The sequence below is a fragment of the Eretmochelys imbricata genome, chromosome 3 (genome assembly GCF_965152235.1).
Source record: "Eretmochelys imbricata isolate rEreImb1 chromosome 3, rEreImb1.hap1, whole genome shotgun sequence".
NCBI lineage: Eukaryota > Metazoa > Chordata > Testudines > Cheloniidae > Eretmochelys > Eretmochelys imbricata.
In genome coordinates, this window is record NC_135574.1 from 109,452,977 (window position 1) to 109,467,947 (window position 14,971).

The window sequence follows — 14,971 nt, forward strand, 5'->3', positions numbered from 1 at the left end:
TTAATTGACAGCCCTAGTTTTAAGTAATTTTTCTTTTATTAAAAATTGACCTGGATGAGAGATGTCTTGGTAAAATTTGTTTGGGAGAAGTTCATCAGTCTGATATATTAAAGAAATCCACTACATTGCTGTGTGGGCACTATTCTTAAAATATACTTTAATACAAAAGTACCTAAGGTAAGTTTCATGGCATCCTTTTTTGCACTATTTTATCTTTTCTGTACAGAGCTCTCCCTCTGTCTGTAATATACTCTTCATCATACATCACTTACCTGTTGTTACCTTCCCTGTGAATACATAAACACAGATTAAGATCCTAAAATATGTAGCCTTGAATTACAAATATATTTTATAATTAAACTGAAAGACATTTAACTAGCTAATTCCAGAGTTTAAAGCTCTCTTGCTTGTTGATTTCAGAACACAAAAGGGAGAACAGGGAGTTGTGTGTCCTGTGCTTCTTGAAGGGACACCCTGGGGTATTTGTGTATACAAATATGATTTTTAACTTCGTATTAACTGTGGTGCTAATATTACTTCATATTATTAAAACTGAACATTACTATTCTTGCTTCCGTCTTACTTGACATTTCTACACATTGAGGATTTCAACCTTTGTTTATGCCTACATTACAGAGCTTATTTTCAGATCAGTTCAGCTGTACGTCTTCTATTCATTTTAATGGAAGATTTATGCCTAAATCTCCTGCACTGCTTTGAAATACTTGATGAAAGTACTTTCTGGTAGTTGCCTGACAGGAGTGTTGCTATAATGAATTAAGAAGAAAAGTGCTATATCCGTGATAAATATTATTTTATTATCATTACAGCATTTTGTAAATTAAATGCTAAAAAGTATTTTCATAGCCTTTAAAGGATGTTCCATGTCATTTCAATAGTCTAGAACAGCCACAGATTCTTTTCTACTTTCGGTATGTAGAACTACTGCTTTGGAAGCAGAAAGACAAAGTTTATTTTTGTCAAGAACACAAACACTGTATTGGTAAATTGTTACGTGGGGGCACCTTTAATTAGTTCAAGTCTGTTATTTGCATACATTCTTCAACTGTAAAAGGTTTACGTGTTTCCTGAGTCGGCTCACATTGTGGTTAAGTCCAGTTCTTTCATAGAAAAACCAGTTCTCTCCTCTACTCCCCCTCCAAAAATCCCAGCATGCAGTTCTCATGCTGTTATTGGTGTGCACTTCCTCTGCATCTTCACTTTTCCTGTTTTTAAACATTAAGCTTGATCATGAGCATTCAGACAATCAAAAAAGTTCAGTGGAAAAAGTATATGTTTGCTTTTCTTGGGCATACAGCTATCCAGGCTTGTTCTCGTCCCCCAGGTAAGTGCATATTTAAGTCTCATATATATTTCCAAGAGTGGAGATACAGGGAAGTAAATTTTACCTTTTGCTAGCCATTTTTTTGTTAACACAGTTTGTTTGTTTAGTCTAATAGCGCTGTGACATTAAAGGCATGGCAGGAAACAGTCCACGGGAAGGATAGTTTACAGTGTGCTGTTTGGGGCACAACTCTGCTGCAAGCACTATGTGAATTGTGGCTGGTTAGCATTTGCTTCTAGACAATTGTCACATAACACCTTTTGGAATTGATATATATTTTAAAATCTGAAGTGTTAATTAACTTGGTGAAGTTAGTTATTAAAATTATGTCTACTCTGTCACTGACTGGTTTCCTTGAGAATGCACTTTGGAGTATGAAAAGTGAGTATAGACAAGATCGGAAAGTCTTGCTGACATTTCCTGTTAGCTGAGAGAAACACTGGATCTTTTGGATTTGATTGTCCAATTAAGCATATATAATAAAGTTCTGCTTATTGTGATTTGAGTATATTGGATTGTACATACTTCCTTTTAACAACTTTATCCCCCTTCACATTTCAGCACAGTTGCTGAAATGATTTTTTCAAACTTGGATTAAAAAAAAAAAAGGCATCTTTAATGTTTTTTGTGACAGATGAATGAGATTTGCTGCAACTGAAAATAACCCAGATGGGGTTTGTGGGGAGACAAACCTGGATGCATGTTCTTTTCCTGTTTGAAACTTCTTTAGGAATTGAAAATTGTAGTGCTCTGGAGTATGGAACCAGGACTAAAAAAACTAGACCAGGAGAGCAGGAACAGATTCAAGATTCCAATATCTCTGAATTCCATTTTTTTGGATGGTACTCTAGCTATGGCAGGGCGTCAGATCTGAGATAATAATTGCCTCACGCTGACTGCTGATGTAAATTGGCACAGGTCCATCAGCTGGTTTTGCTGGTTTAAAGTCAAACAGCAGAGAGTTTGACACATTGCTTTTATTTAATTTCAGTTTTGACCCAATTTTTTGCTGCGGGATTGTGAACTGCTAAAGCAAGAAACCTATGCTGTTTTAGAAGAGGAATTCCCCATTTCCAGTAGAATAAAGTTGTGGGATCAGATTCTTGATTTTGCTTACTTCTGCATAAATTTGGAGCAGTGGAGTTGGTCTGCATTTATACTAGTTAAATAAGGTCTGCATCTGGTCCTTAAGCTTTAAAGGCCCAATTCACTCCCATTTAAGTCAATAGAAATTTCTGGGCATACTCGTTGATTTCAGTAGGAGTTGGATACAAGGGTTTGGCTAACAATGCTCCACAGACTTTGGAGAGCTGGGATGCTCTTGAATCCTACTAAAGCTGAAGTGAAATAAAAACAAAATGTTAATCAGAAGCAGGTCATTTCTAAGGTCAGATCTCTTGATCTGCCAGGGCTAGAAAAACATTGGGAGGCTTGTCTTGAGCCTGAACTGTTGATCAGAAGGAACATTTTGAGCTCTGCTTTTCTCCATCTTGAATGAAAAGCTGTTTTGGAGGACTCTTTTGTATCTTTTGTACCTGTTTTTCCTAGAGTACAGGCTTGGGGGAAGAAGACAGTATTGTAAGTAGTGTGTTTTGTTAACTGATGAACGCTGCTTTTGTGAAAGCTCTCAAGAGTTTAGTTCATCCACAGATTAGCTGTGAGTTGCATTCCTTTGGATCTTCTCCAGGGAAACACTGAAGATCGAGAAAAGAAGCTAAATTAAAAAAGGAAACATTTCTTTAAACAAAGAATGAGGGAGTTTTAGAGAAACAGTAAATGGAAACATTGAAAGGGTGAAAAAGAGAGAGAGAGGTTAGAGTGGAAAAGACCTTTCAGGATATAGATGGATAATCAAAGGACCATAAGTGAAACAGGAAAGTAGATGGTGAAAAACGAAGGAGAGAGCTTTTTAACAGAAATTCATAGATTCCAAGGCCAGTAAGGACCATTGTGATCAACTAGTCTGACTTCCTGTATAACACAGGCCAAAGAACTCTCCCCGCTGCCCTCCCCCACATGCTAGACTATATCTTTTAGAAAAATATCCAATCTTGATTTTAATCATTCTTGTGGCTCTCCTCTGAGCCATTCCCAATTTCTCAACATCCTTCTTGAATTGTGGGCACCAGAGCTGGACACATTATTCCAGCAGCAGTGCCAAATACAGAAGTAAAATAACCTCTCTACCCCTGTTCATGATTCTTCTGTTTATACATTCAAGGATTGCATTAGTCCTTTTGGTCACAGTGTTGCACTGGAAGTTCATGTTCAGATTATCCACCACAACTCCCAAATCTTTTTCAGTCATGTATAAAAACCTGCAGTTTGCAGTGCTTTGACTATGTGGTTTAATGGTGGTTTGACTGTTTGTAGCAAATGTACAGGTCTGTAAATTTTCCAGGCTTTGACCCCTTTTGGGTGCTATAGATCAGTGTCACTCAACCCCTCCCAACTACTATACTCCTTTCAGGAGTCTGATTTGTCTTGCATACCCCAGATTACACCTCATTTAGGAACTACTTGTTTACAAAATCAGACATAAAAATACAAAAGTGTCACAGCACACTGTTACTAAAAAATTGCTACTTTCTCATTTTTACCATACAATTATAAAATCAATTTGAATATAAATATTGTACGTACATTTCAGTGTATAGAGTAAGGGTTCTGAAACTTCATTGCACCGCGACCCACTTCTGACAACAAAAATTACTGCATGACCCCGGGAGGGGGACCTGAAGCCTGAGCTTCGGAGTCAGGATTTCTGTGATCCTCACTGCCCCGGTTGAGGGCCTGTAACCTGATCCCCAGGGCTGAATCCCTCAGGCTTTGGCCCCAGGCAGTGGGGCTTGGGCTTCAACCCTGAGCCCCAGCAAGTTTAAAATGGGGTCGTGACCCACTTTGGGGTCTTGACTCACAGTTTGAGAACCACTGCTATAGAGCAATATAAACAAGTCATTGTCTGTATTAAACTTTAGTTTGTATTGCGTTTGCTAGTGCTTTTTATGTAGCCTGTTGTAAAAGTAGGCAAATATCTAGATGAGTTGATGTACACCCTGGAAGACCTTGATGTACCCCCCCAGGGGTATGTGTGCCCCTGATTGAGAACCACTGCTAGAAATCACCATAATTTTTTTCTGAAAAAATCTGATATTTGACCATATGAGCTAGGGCTGGATTAAACTGTTTTAGGCCAAAAAAAGAACTAGACTAAACCCTTTGCCAATTCCTTGTGTTAAACCCAAATATTAAAAAACCCCCAAACTATTAGGAAGACTCTTCTTTCTCTAAGGACATGTCTACAACTGCACCTGGGAGTGTGCTTCTCAGTGTGGCTACACAGACACGTGCTACTTGTGCTCAAGCTAGCATGCTAAAAATAGCAATGTGGTCACAGTGGCATGGGTGGCTGCTTGGGTTGGCCTGAAAGTGTATTTGTGCATTTGTTGCAAGGCCCAGCTGAATCTGATCTATGCCCTAGGGTGCTGATGTTGCATATTTTTGTGATCTGCTACATACAACGGTCTGTAAAAATTCAAACCAGACGTGTGGCTAGTCCAGTGCCCCATGTCTGACAAGAGCCAGTACTAGATGTTTCAGAAAAGCGTAAGAAACCCTGTAGTGGGCAATTATGGACTAACTTCTCTATAGTGGATGTTTCTAATTAGAGGCTGTTTTACACCCTGAAACCTGGGGGGTTTATTACCATACTAATTTTTTTCTCTGATTGAATGGGATAGTCTCATTACATTTATGAAGATTGAATCTTCTTTTGAATCCTTCTAAGCTCTTGGATTCTGTGATATCTACTGGTATGGTGGTACACGGCTAAGTTGGGTTGTGTAAAATATTTCATTTTTATGTAGTTCCTTTTGCATTCTACTCATCCCAAACCTTTTTAGGAGTGATGAGTTATGTACTGGCTGTTCAGGCAAATGCACAAACTGTTCCTCTGCGTAAGGAGTTTTCAGTTGAGTGCATAAATAGAATCTATTGGGTATGAGATGATCTTGCATCAGGGAAGTCTGAAATAAACATTCTTCCCTGAGTGGGTTTAATCTTGCAGTGCCTTTCTCTTGTCTCTTTTTCTTAGTCTTGATGCTAAAGGGATCATGGAGTACAAGCTCTATATAGTTAGGAATAGGTTTGTTGCCTCATTCAAAGCTCTGGATGTGGTGCTCAATGATACAATCTGACGACCTTCAGTTCAGCTGGTTTGATTCCAGTGACTTGGTCCAGCTAGAGAGGCCTTGGATTTTCTAAGTTTGGACCTTAACTGGGAGAAAGAATGGGGGTCCTGCCTCCTTCAGCTGTTCAAACACAGTTTCCTGCTCTGTGCCATCCCATACACTGGTAGCATTTTGTAAGTGTGTGACGTTATTGTTTCAATCATTTTAATTTTTTGCGTTTTTGCTTTTTAGAAACATTTAAAAATTGTATACATGCAGTTATTTCCTTTTGGCAACAACTCTGCTGTTTAACCTTTTTATCTTGAAATATATTAAAGGGATACAGTCAACTTGAAATCTAATCGATTTGTAAGGATAAGTTGTAAGTAGTTTCAAGTTGAATACCTCCCCTTGAGCCGTTCTGTCAATTTTCATGGCTTTTCAAGGAATTTTTTCTAACCCTTTTCTCTCTACCATTGCTGCGTAAAGGGACCCACATGAGCAACATGGGAAACTGACTAATAATGATGGCAACTATTGATGCTGACTATCCCTTAAGTGTTATTAAACTCAGAGTAAACAACTGAAAAATAGAGAGATATTTTTCTCTATACTCAGAGTAATTTTTGTAACCATGAGAGGTAAAAAGATAAACAGTTTCCCTCTTTCTCTCCCCCCAAAACCCAACCCTCTGCAAAAAAAATAAAGAACAATCCTTGTGTACTTGCAGCATTGTGGGAAACAGGGATCCTCCCTAGACTGACCATGAATTTGATGTTGTCACTTTCATGAATTTCCACTGAAATGCTCTGACCCTTAATTGAACGGCACCATATGCTTCCTGTTCTAGTCAGCTATGAGTACAAGAATGGCTGAAATACAGTCTGTTATGTGACCTGGTTTGTGAATTTTATTTCTGGATGGAGTGTATTGTAAATCTTACTAAGCAAGTAATTCAAAAAGTGAGTTGGTCTGACTCCTGGACTATCCTTCCATTGAATTAAATGTGTAATTGTTTTGGAGGGGAAGTAAGATGAGTCATGGTTTAACGCTCAAGATATGGTGAAATGGATTTCTGTAATAAATTTTTATATATTAATCTTAAAGGAGCGATGGAGAAAGTGATTGAAGTTTCTGCTTCAAAAAGTAGGTTGTAACAGATGAGTTGGTTTGATGTCCAGATGGATTAGATTATGGAAACACCTCCACAAAATTAAATAATTTATAACAAAATGTTAGGTATAAATCTCTGTATAGTTTTGGAAACTTTGAATTTTCTTGGAAGTTTATTCAAATGTTAGAATTTAAAAAATATTTTTGTCAAAGATGAGATTTAACTAAGTGTGGGGGGGGAATACCTTTTTAGTAAAGTAACTTTCATATGATAACACATAAATGCAGTGAGGATGTGTACGTGTGTGTGTGTTTGAATGCTGAGAGGAAGGGAGATAGTTTCTCAAGCTGGTTCCTTTACAGAATGGATTCTGTGGGGTGGTGGTGGTGTTCAAGTAGACATCTATCCACTCTTCTGTCCTGTTTGCACTAGTAAAAGCTATGATGTAAGCAAGACCAGTGATAACTTGGTAATGCTCGAGAGTTAAAACATTGTGTAGGATTGCCTGTGCAGATCGGACCAGATTATGTTTTAACCATCTTACTGAACCACACAAGTGTTGGAGTGCAAGGCTGTAGAATCCTTGAGTAAGATGCAGTTCAGTTACTCTAGACAAGTGAGACTAAACTGCTTTTTAACCATTTTGAGCACTACCAGTTTGTAATCCGGTACTGGAACACGCTAGGTTTTAATAGTGTAGATAGAATGTTAGGCTGTGTTCTGTGTACAAAATGGCATAGGTTAGAGCAGACGTGCAAACTGAACATACTGCTAAAGACGGCTTCAAATAACTGCAATTTCTAGAGTAGATTTCAAGCATTTATACATGCCCTAGTAAACTCTGTGAAAGAGAGTTCATCAGTCCTCAACCATGACACTACTTCTTTGAGAAGAAATAGTTAATGTGACTTAACTGCATGCATCGTATATAATGGGATAGTTAACTAATATGGCTTCATCATCCTTGCTTGATTTGTAGAACAGTGCATTTCACACAAGAGAATCAGTCTGGATTTACGCTTGGGATTCAAAAATGAGTTATTAACCTCTCAGCCAGTGACTGGTGGCATGCACAACACTGCTGTGAGAGAGCTTGCAGCTGAGGGTAACTGTGGGAAGATACTGAAAACTAGCCAGTGTGTAAGGTTCATTTTCAGCATGTGTGGGGAGACCGATAGTAATCAGGTAAAACAAGCAAAAGTAAATTACATTTGCCCCCCAAAAAAGGGTAGATTTTCTTTTCTTCTCCAGGAAAAATGTCATATTATACCTTGTATTTCCTTATGTGATGTGATGCTTCATAAAAATGTCACACAGAAATATTTGGATTCTGCAGAAAATGCATGTGCGTGAGAAAGAATGGTAGATTCCAAACAGAAAGTGGCTGGCAACCTGTCTCACAGACCAGATTTCAGAAATGCTCCTGAGGGTCTGTCCTACAGGAGTAACGGAAGATATCTAGAGATATCTAGAGAAAAGGATAGAGAACTGTAGCATCCTGATCTAATCCTGGAATGTGATTCCAATGCATCCGATGAAGTGAGCTGTAGCTCACGAAAGCTTATGCTCAAATAAATTGGTTAGTCTCTAAGGTGCCACTAGTACTCCTTTCCTTTTTGCAAATACAGACTAACACGGCTGCTACTCTGACTATTCTTACACCTAAGTGAATTAAAACAAAGGTCCTTTTCCTATTCTAGGTGTGTGCTTGAGCCTAAATTCTAAATAGAAATAAATCTGTGTTGCTGGTGTTGCAGACTTCTAGTGGTGTGATTGTTTTTTGTTTTACTTTTTGGTGACTTTTGATATGTAAAAGAAGCTAATCCTAAGTAGCAATGTGGGCTTCTAAGTGGGCTTTGCTAATTTGGTTTATTCTGCCACAGAAATAACTTGAGAGAAGAAGAATATGTGTTACAAGGTCTTCCTATAATCTGCTTTGGAATGTTTTAAATCAGCTGGAGGGAAAAGATTCTGATAATTTGAATTCTTCTTTAAAAAGATCCTTCTTATTATTTAGACATTTAAAAAGTGATTTTTAATTGTTATGGTAATTCCTTTAAGAAAATCAACAAAAAGGCTTTGGTTGATTCTTGAAGTTTTGCATTGTTGCCTTGTACATTTAGAAAAAGCACCAGCTAGCTAACAAACCTCAATCCCAGAAACTGCCAGATGCAATTATACTGATACATGGATCATTCCTTTACTGCGAACATAAACAATAGAGTCAAAAATAATGCAGATAAAATCCAGGGTTGCTAAATAATATAGGACAAAACTAGTAGGGAAAATGTTTTGTAGCTTCTCAGAGGATATAAGCAAAAGGTGTCTTTTTAAAAAAAAAAAAGTATACAAAAGTTGAATATATTTTGTTCTGGGACATAATTTTTAAATGCATGTAGTGGGTTTTTTAAAAATTAAAACAGCAGCTACTGATATAAAAATTTTTCCACATCTTTCTGTTTATTTTATCCACAAGAATGGAACCAAACGAGTTCTTTGAGAAGTCAATTAGATTATATATAATTTGCATCTTATGAGACATCACAAGTTGTAAATGGAAGGGGGGAAATTTAAATGCAGTTTGTAAAAGTAGGTTGTCATGAGACTGTTAATCATATGAGACAAGATTCTAGAATCCATGACTATACTAATTGGTGGACTGAGTCCTTAAAGGTATTCATGTGGGCGAATCCTAACACCCACATGCGGTTGCATAAAGTTGAACGGGGCTCTGTTGCAGGATTGGGGTGCAAAATACTAAAAGAAAATCATGGAATCCATAATGATAAAGGATCTTCTCTGCAATTCATAAGATGAGGATTTTCAGCCTAGTGCTGAGAAAAATCTTTAAAAAGTAAAATCCACCTTACAAAATCAATGTTCCGAAGGAATCCATAGAGTTGCTTATGTATTGAAGACTTGGGCCCTGACCTTGCAATCTGTTCAGTGTGGGGAGACTCCGCTCAGTGGAGCCTTGCTGAAATTGCCAAGAACACTCTACACTGAGTAAAATTCAGCAAGTTTGACTTTGCAGAATTGGGGCCTATCGTACTAAATGACGGTGAAATTTTGGACAACTTTTTTCAGATCTTGACTTGCAAGGAAATCTGTACAAAACTTCTGTGCTGTAGCTAAGACAAGGAATGTCATTAAGAATTGCAGAGCTCTTCTACTATTGATATTACAAAAATGCTATTATGAATTATTAGTTCGTTTCTGCTAGTGACCACAATGCACTAGGAACTGCACAAACACAAAAGAGGGCTATGTCCCAGCCCTTAAAGTGCTTACTGATAAGAGTGGTAAGCTTAATCTTAAAAACTGGTATTTGTGTTTGAACAATTATAAGAATGTTCTAAATTGAGCTGATTAAGTTTCATTCATTGAATTGTATGCTTACCTTAAGAAACTGTACTGCCATTCCCATCCCCCTGAATGAGGGTCTCCTATCCAGGTGAAGGTAGGGCCTTGAAAGGGAGGTTCTGTTCTTGACTCTGGGATTCAGGGGCTGGTTAGGTCTCTGGGAGTCCCCCGGGATGATTAGAAGATGTAATTCTTCATATAGATTCTTTGTCATGTTTGCTGGACATAAGTGGAGAGAGAGTGAGAAGAAAGGGTGAGGGAACAGCTGACTGAGACTGTGATGCAAGAGTTTTGAGGGGATTGACAAAATTACCTGAAATGAGGAGGAAAATGAGGGCCCTGGTTGAACTGTCTCATAGACTTTAAGAGCAAAAGGGACCTTCATGATCATCTAGTCTGACCTTCTGCACATTACAGTTCACAGAACCTCACCCACTCACTCCTGTAGTAGTCCCATGTTCTCTGGCTGAAGTCCTCAAATCTTGAGTTAAAGACTTAAAGTTACAGAGAATCCACCATTTACACTAGTTCAAACCTGATCAGTTCCCCACGCTGCAGAGGAAGATGACCCCTGCCCTCCCCAGGGTCTCTGTCAATCTGACCTGTGGGAAAATTCCTTCTCAGCCCCAAATATGGCGATCAGTTAGACCCTGAGCATGTGGGCATGACCCACCAGCCAGATACCTGAGAGAGAAGTCTCAGTTACTCAGAGCTCTCCCCATCTAGAGTCCAATCTCTGGCTGTTGGAGATATTTGCTAATAGCAGTTGCAGATGGGCCATATACTTTTGTAGGCAATATCATACTATCCCTTTCCTAAACATATCAAGGTCATTCTTGAAACAAGTTACTTTTTTGCCCCCTCTACTCTCCTTGGAAGGTTGTTCCAGAACTTCACTCCTCTGATGGCTAGAAACCTTCATCTAATTTCAAACCTAAACTTATGGATGATGAGTTTATATCCATTTTTTTTCTTGTGCCTACATTGGCCCTTAACTTAAATAACTCGTCTCCTTGCCTAGCATTCATCCCTCTAGATTATTTAGAGCGACAATCAGCTCTCCCCTCCTCCTTTGTTTTGTTAGGCTAAACAAGCCAAACTCCTTAAATCTCTTCTCATAAGACAGATTCTTCTGATCATCCTAGTAGCCTTTCTCTACACCTGTCCCACTTTTTTTTTTAAACATGGGAGATCAGCACTGCATGTATTATTCCAGATGAGGTCTTGCCAGTGCCTAATCCAATGGTAATCACGCTTGCCTATTGGCACTATCCCATTGCCATTGAGGACTGTGTGGAGTTGGGTGCCTATGGAGATGCTGAAGGAGCCGTGAGGGATAGTCCTGGACCAAGAAGGTTTAAAGCTGGTTGCTTCTAGGTGACCAGTCTAGTGCAGGATAATTGACTCCTTGCTAGCCCTATTGGTTCGGACAGTAGTCTAGGAGATAAAAAATATGGAATTTCCTGATTTTGCTGGGTAACATAACTAGGAATTTACATTACTATGCAAATTTAGGTGAGAGTTTATTAGGAATTAACTTAAGTCTCACATTTAAAATGGTAATATTTGGCTCTGAATCTTGAAGAACCACACTCATGAAAGCTCAGGATCTTTTTGAAGCAGTTTAGAACAGACTGCATTTTGAAGGTACCTAGTATCAGGGTTCCACTGAAGTCAATGAAGAATTAACCTTGTGGAGACGTATTAATATTCTAAAACCATTAGCCCTGTGATGCTGGGGAGCCCTTAAATTTTGTGAGTTTTAGCAAGGGTTGTGTTTACCAGCTTTTAAGGATATTTGAATCTGGATCTTAAATGGGAGAGTGTGAACAAGACTTCAGTGTATTTGCCTGCTTGCTACAGCCTTTTGATATTGGCCAGCAGGCAAATGCAGCCCTGTCTGACAGTTCGGTGTCTTATTATTTACTCTGTATAAGCCTGTAAGAGCATATCTTGTGCTGATCACTGGAGCGTTCCGCATGATGCGCATGTGATGTAAGAATGCAAGTTAGCAACAAAAAACAAAACAACCTCCCCTTTCACTTATGCACAGATTAAGAATAGTAATAATCTGGTATTGTAAAATATGTGCATACTTTAACCCATTGCTTTGATTTTGGCGTATGAAGGGTTATCCTCATGAAATGTCAGTGGAAATCCTGCTTTCAGGGCAGCCTACAAAAAGTGAGAAATGTAACAGTGAGCCTTTTAATTGTTTTGGAAGGAACAATTAAATACGTGAACTTAATAATGAGACTGCAAGTGGGAGTACTGGGGTATGGGGATAGTTGATTATCAAGTGCATTAGAAACAAAGGAAAAGTTTATCAGGTGTTGAAAACATTATCTTAGCATCTAATTCTTAGCCTTTGTCTGATTGATAATTGTTTCTATTCTGGACTTTAGTGAAAGTTGTGTGAGCTTCCTGGAACAAAGAGTAACTGTTGCCTCTTTGTGTATTTTAGGCTGTACAGAATGGCCAGGTCTCATGTAGCCTCGTGACATTTTATGGCAAATATTTGCTAATATGCAACTTATTTGCAAATGACCACAAACCTCAGGTTAAGTTCTGTATGTCCTGCCTCAAGGAGTGGCAGGGGTAAGAAATGGAGCAGCACAAAACTTGGTAGCTGGGACAAGTTAGTGTGTGCTCAAGGGTGTTTTGGGAAGTCGGAGGCAGCTGTTGGGGGTGGGGAGAAGCAAGAACAGCTGTCTTTGTGGGGCTGTCTGAGTGAAAAGTGGGGGGTGAGGGAGCTGGAGGGAGTGGCTGAGGGAAGCTGGGTTTGGGATGTCCAGAAAGGAGGATGGTTGGGAGGAGATGTGGGGCTGAAGAATAGGTAGATTTGGGGGGAAGGGGTGTCCAGGAGGCATAGCTGAATAACCTGGAGAAGAAAAGTATAGCTGGGTTTGTGGGGGAATTTGTGGAAGCTGGGACCTGACTGGATGCTCTAACTGGTAGCTGAGGGGGAGATGGGATGACACTTGGCTCTCCTCACTTTCAGTCCCTGCTCTTGTGACTGCTGCCTGTTTGTTCCTCCTGGCAGGTCCTTTCCTGCAGGGATCTAGCAGTGGGGAGCAATGAGATAGAGGCCATATGGCTGCTTAGGAGGCACCACAGAGGCCTCTGGCTCTCTTTTTTTTTTTTTTTTTTTCTCCACAGCACTGCCCAATGTAGCTATACAGATAAAACATTTCAGTCCAGATCAAGCCTGGGGCGTAGGTTTGTTTAAACCACTACTGCCTATGCCAATGGGAGGCATTCTGCTGTCGGTGTAGGTAATTCACCTCCCCGAGAGGTGATAGCTAGGTTGACAAAAGAAGTCCTCTGTCGATTTACTACAGTCTACACGGGGGGATGGAGCGGGGTGGATAGGTTGGGATAACTCTGGGCTTGGCTACACTTACGTTTTATAGCACTCTAACTTGCTGGCTCAGGGGTGTGAAAAATCACCCCCCTGAGCGCAGCAAGTCAGAGTGCTTTAAAGCATGAGTGTAAACAGGCTCCGAGCTCGAGCACTGAGAGCTGTGCTTCCAGCGCTGGGAGCTAATCCCCTTGTGGAGGTGGATTACCAGGAGCGCTGGGACAGCTCTCTCCCAGTGCTCGCGGGCGACCACACTTGCACTTCAAAGCACTGCCATGGGAGCACTCCAGCAACAGCGCTTTGAAGTTTCCAGTGTAGCGCTGCCCTCTGTCTCTCAGGGGCATGGATTTCTCACACCCTGAGACACGTAGCTATGCCGATGTAAGTTGCCAGTGTAGACCAGCCCCGGGCTTTGATTTGTGTTCAGTATTTGAATTTCCATTACTGAAGTTGGCAGAGTTTCTTAGATTGTCTGAAGGATCTTGAAAACGCCTACCACACAGCTGTTTTCTCTGCTAAATGTAGAGTGTATTCCAACGGCGGAGTCCTTCTGTTAAATTGGGAGGGGGGGGAGTGTGTGTGTGTGTGTATTTTACTGGCTCACACCAAGGTAACATAGGAGAAATAACATTGATTTAACCATATGTTATAGTCACTTGGTATATGATTACTCAGAGAAAGGAGTCAGACATTTTCCAAGTGTTTTGTTGAAGTCTAATGACTTGGCTTCTCTTTCTCGTCTTACCTCTTCAGACCATCACATCACACACAAACCCACGTACACATGACCAACTGCATTCTAATATGATAGGAAGCAAGTCAAGGCAAGTTTACCAGAGCTGCTTGTTCCAAATGATAACACTGTCCTATTAAGTATCCTCAAGCATTTTACAGAGCAGAGGCATGCACCAGTAAATAATCAGCTACTACTTGAGGGTCTCCATCTGTGAAATAAGGAAACAGTGAGCTAGTGTGATGTTTGATTATTTAAGGAGCCATTTAAATTGTTTGTTTTTTTATGAATAAAAACATTAGTGTTTAAAGGCTTTTGATTAATACTTCTATTATTTCTGCTGACGTCTTCATCATTTGAGAAGTTCTGTTTACACAAAACCCTTCAACCAATCACTGATCCTATATCAGATAGTCCTACTGTAGCATTAAATTAGTAATTCTTGGCAGTATGTTATTTTCCGTACTGACATCCATTAGAGCGTGGCAGAGATAACACTGACAATAAACTGTCTGCAAGATTACCTGCAGCATTTGGGAAGCACTGGACTTCCAATAGAAACTATTTGACAGCCGTGTGTTCCTCCTTAGCAATGGTTCCTAATCTTTCTTGTGAGGGAAGTGGGCAAGGGGGAACAGCTATATCACCAGGCTGACATCTGCTCTATTATTATTACTGGTGGTAATAACCATAATATGTAGCATTGTGCTTTGCCTTCTGTTCATTTAAGTGTACTGGCAATAGACTTCGGGGTGCAGATAGTTACTTAGTCCGATTTCCTCTATTAAAATGAACAGTAGATAGTGCAGCACAGAAGTTCAGAATTTTATTAGAGACGGGTCTCCTGAATCTTAGGCCTTGTCTAAACTGCTACTTTACAGTGCTG

At 39.7% G+C, this 14,971-nt stretch overlaps 1 protein-coding gene across 1 annotated transcript in view; it reads left to right on the forward strand.

Annotated features, from left to right (window-relative positions):
• The first annotated feature begins 1,240 nt into the window (after positions 1–1,240).
• Positions 1,241–14,971, forward strand: part of UTRN (utrophin) — a 528,745-nt gene continuing 515,014 nt past the window's right edge. The window contains exon 1 of the mRNA XM_077813162.1: positions 1,241–1,345. Coding sequence (XP_077669288.1) covers positions 1,252–1,345 — 94 coding nt within the window. The 5' untranslated portion in view covers positions 1,241–1,251. The remainder of the gene's footprint in view (positions 1,346–14,971) is intronic.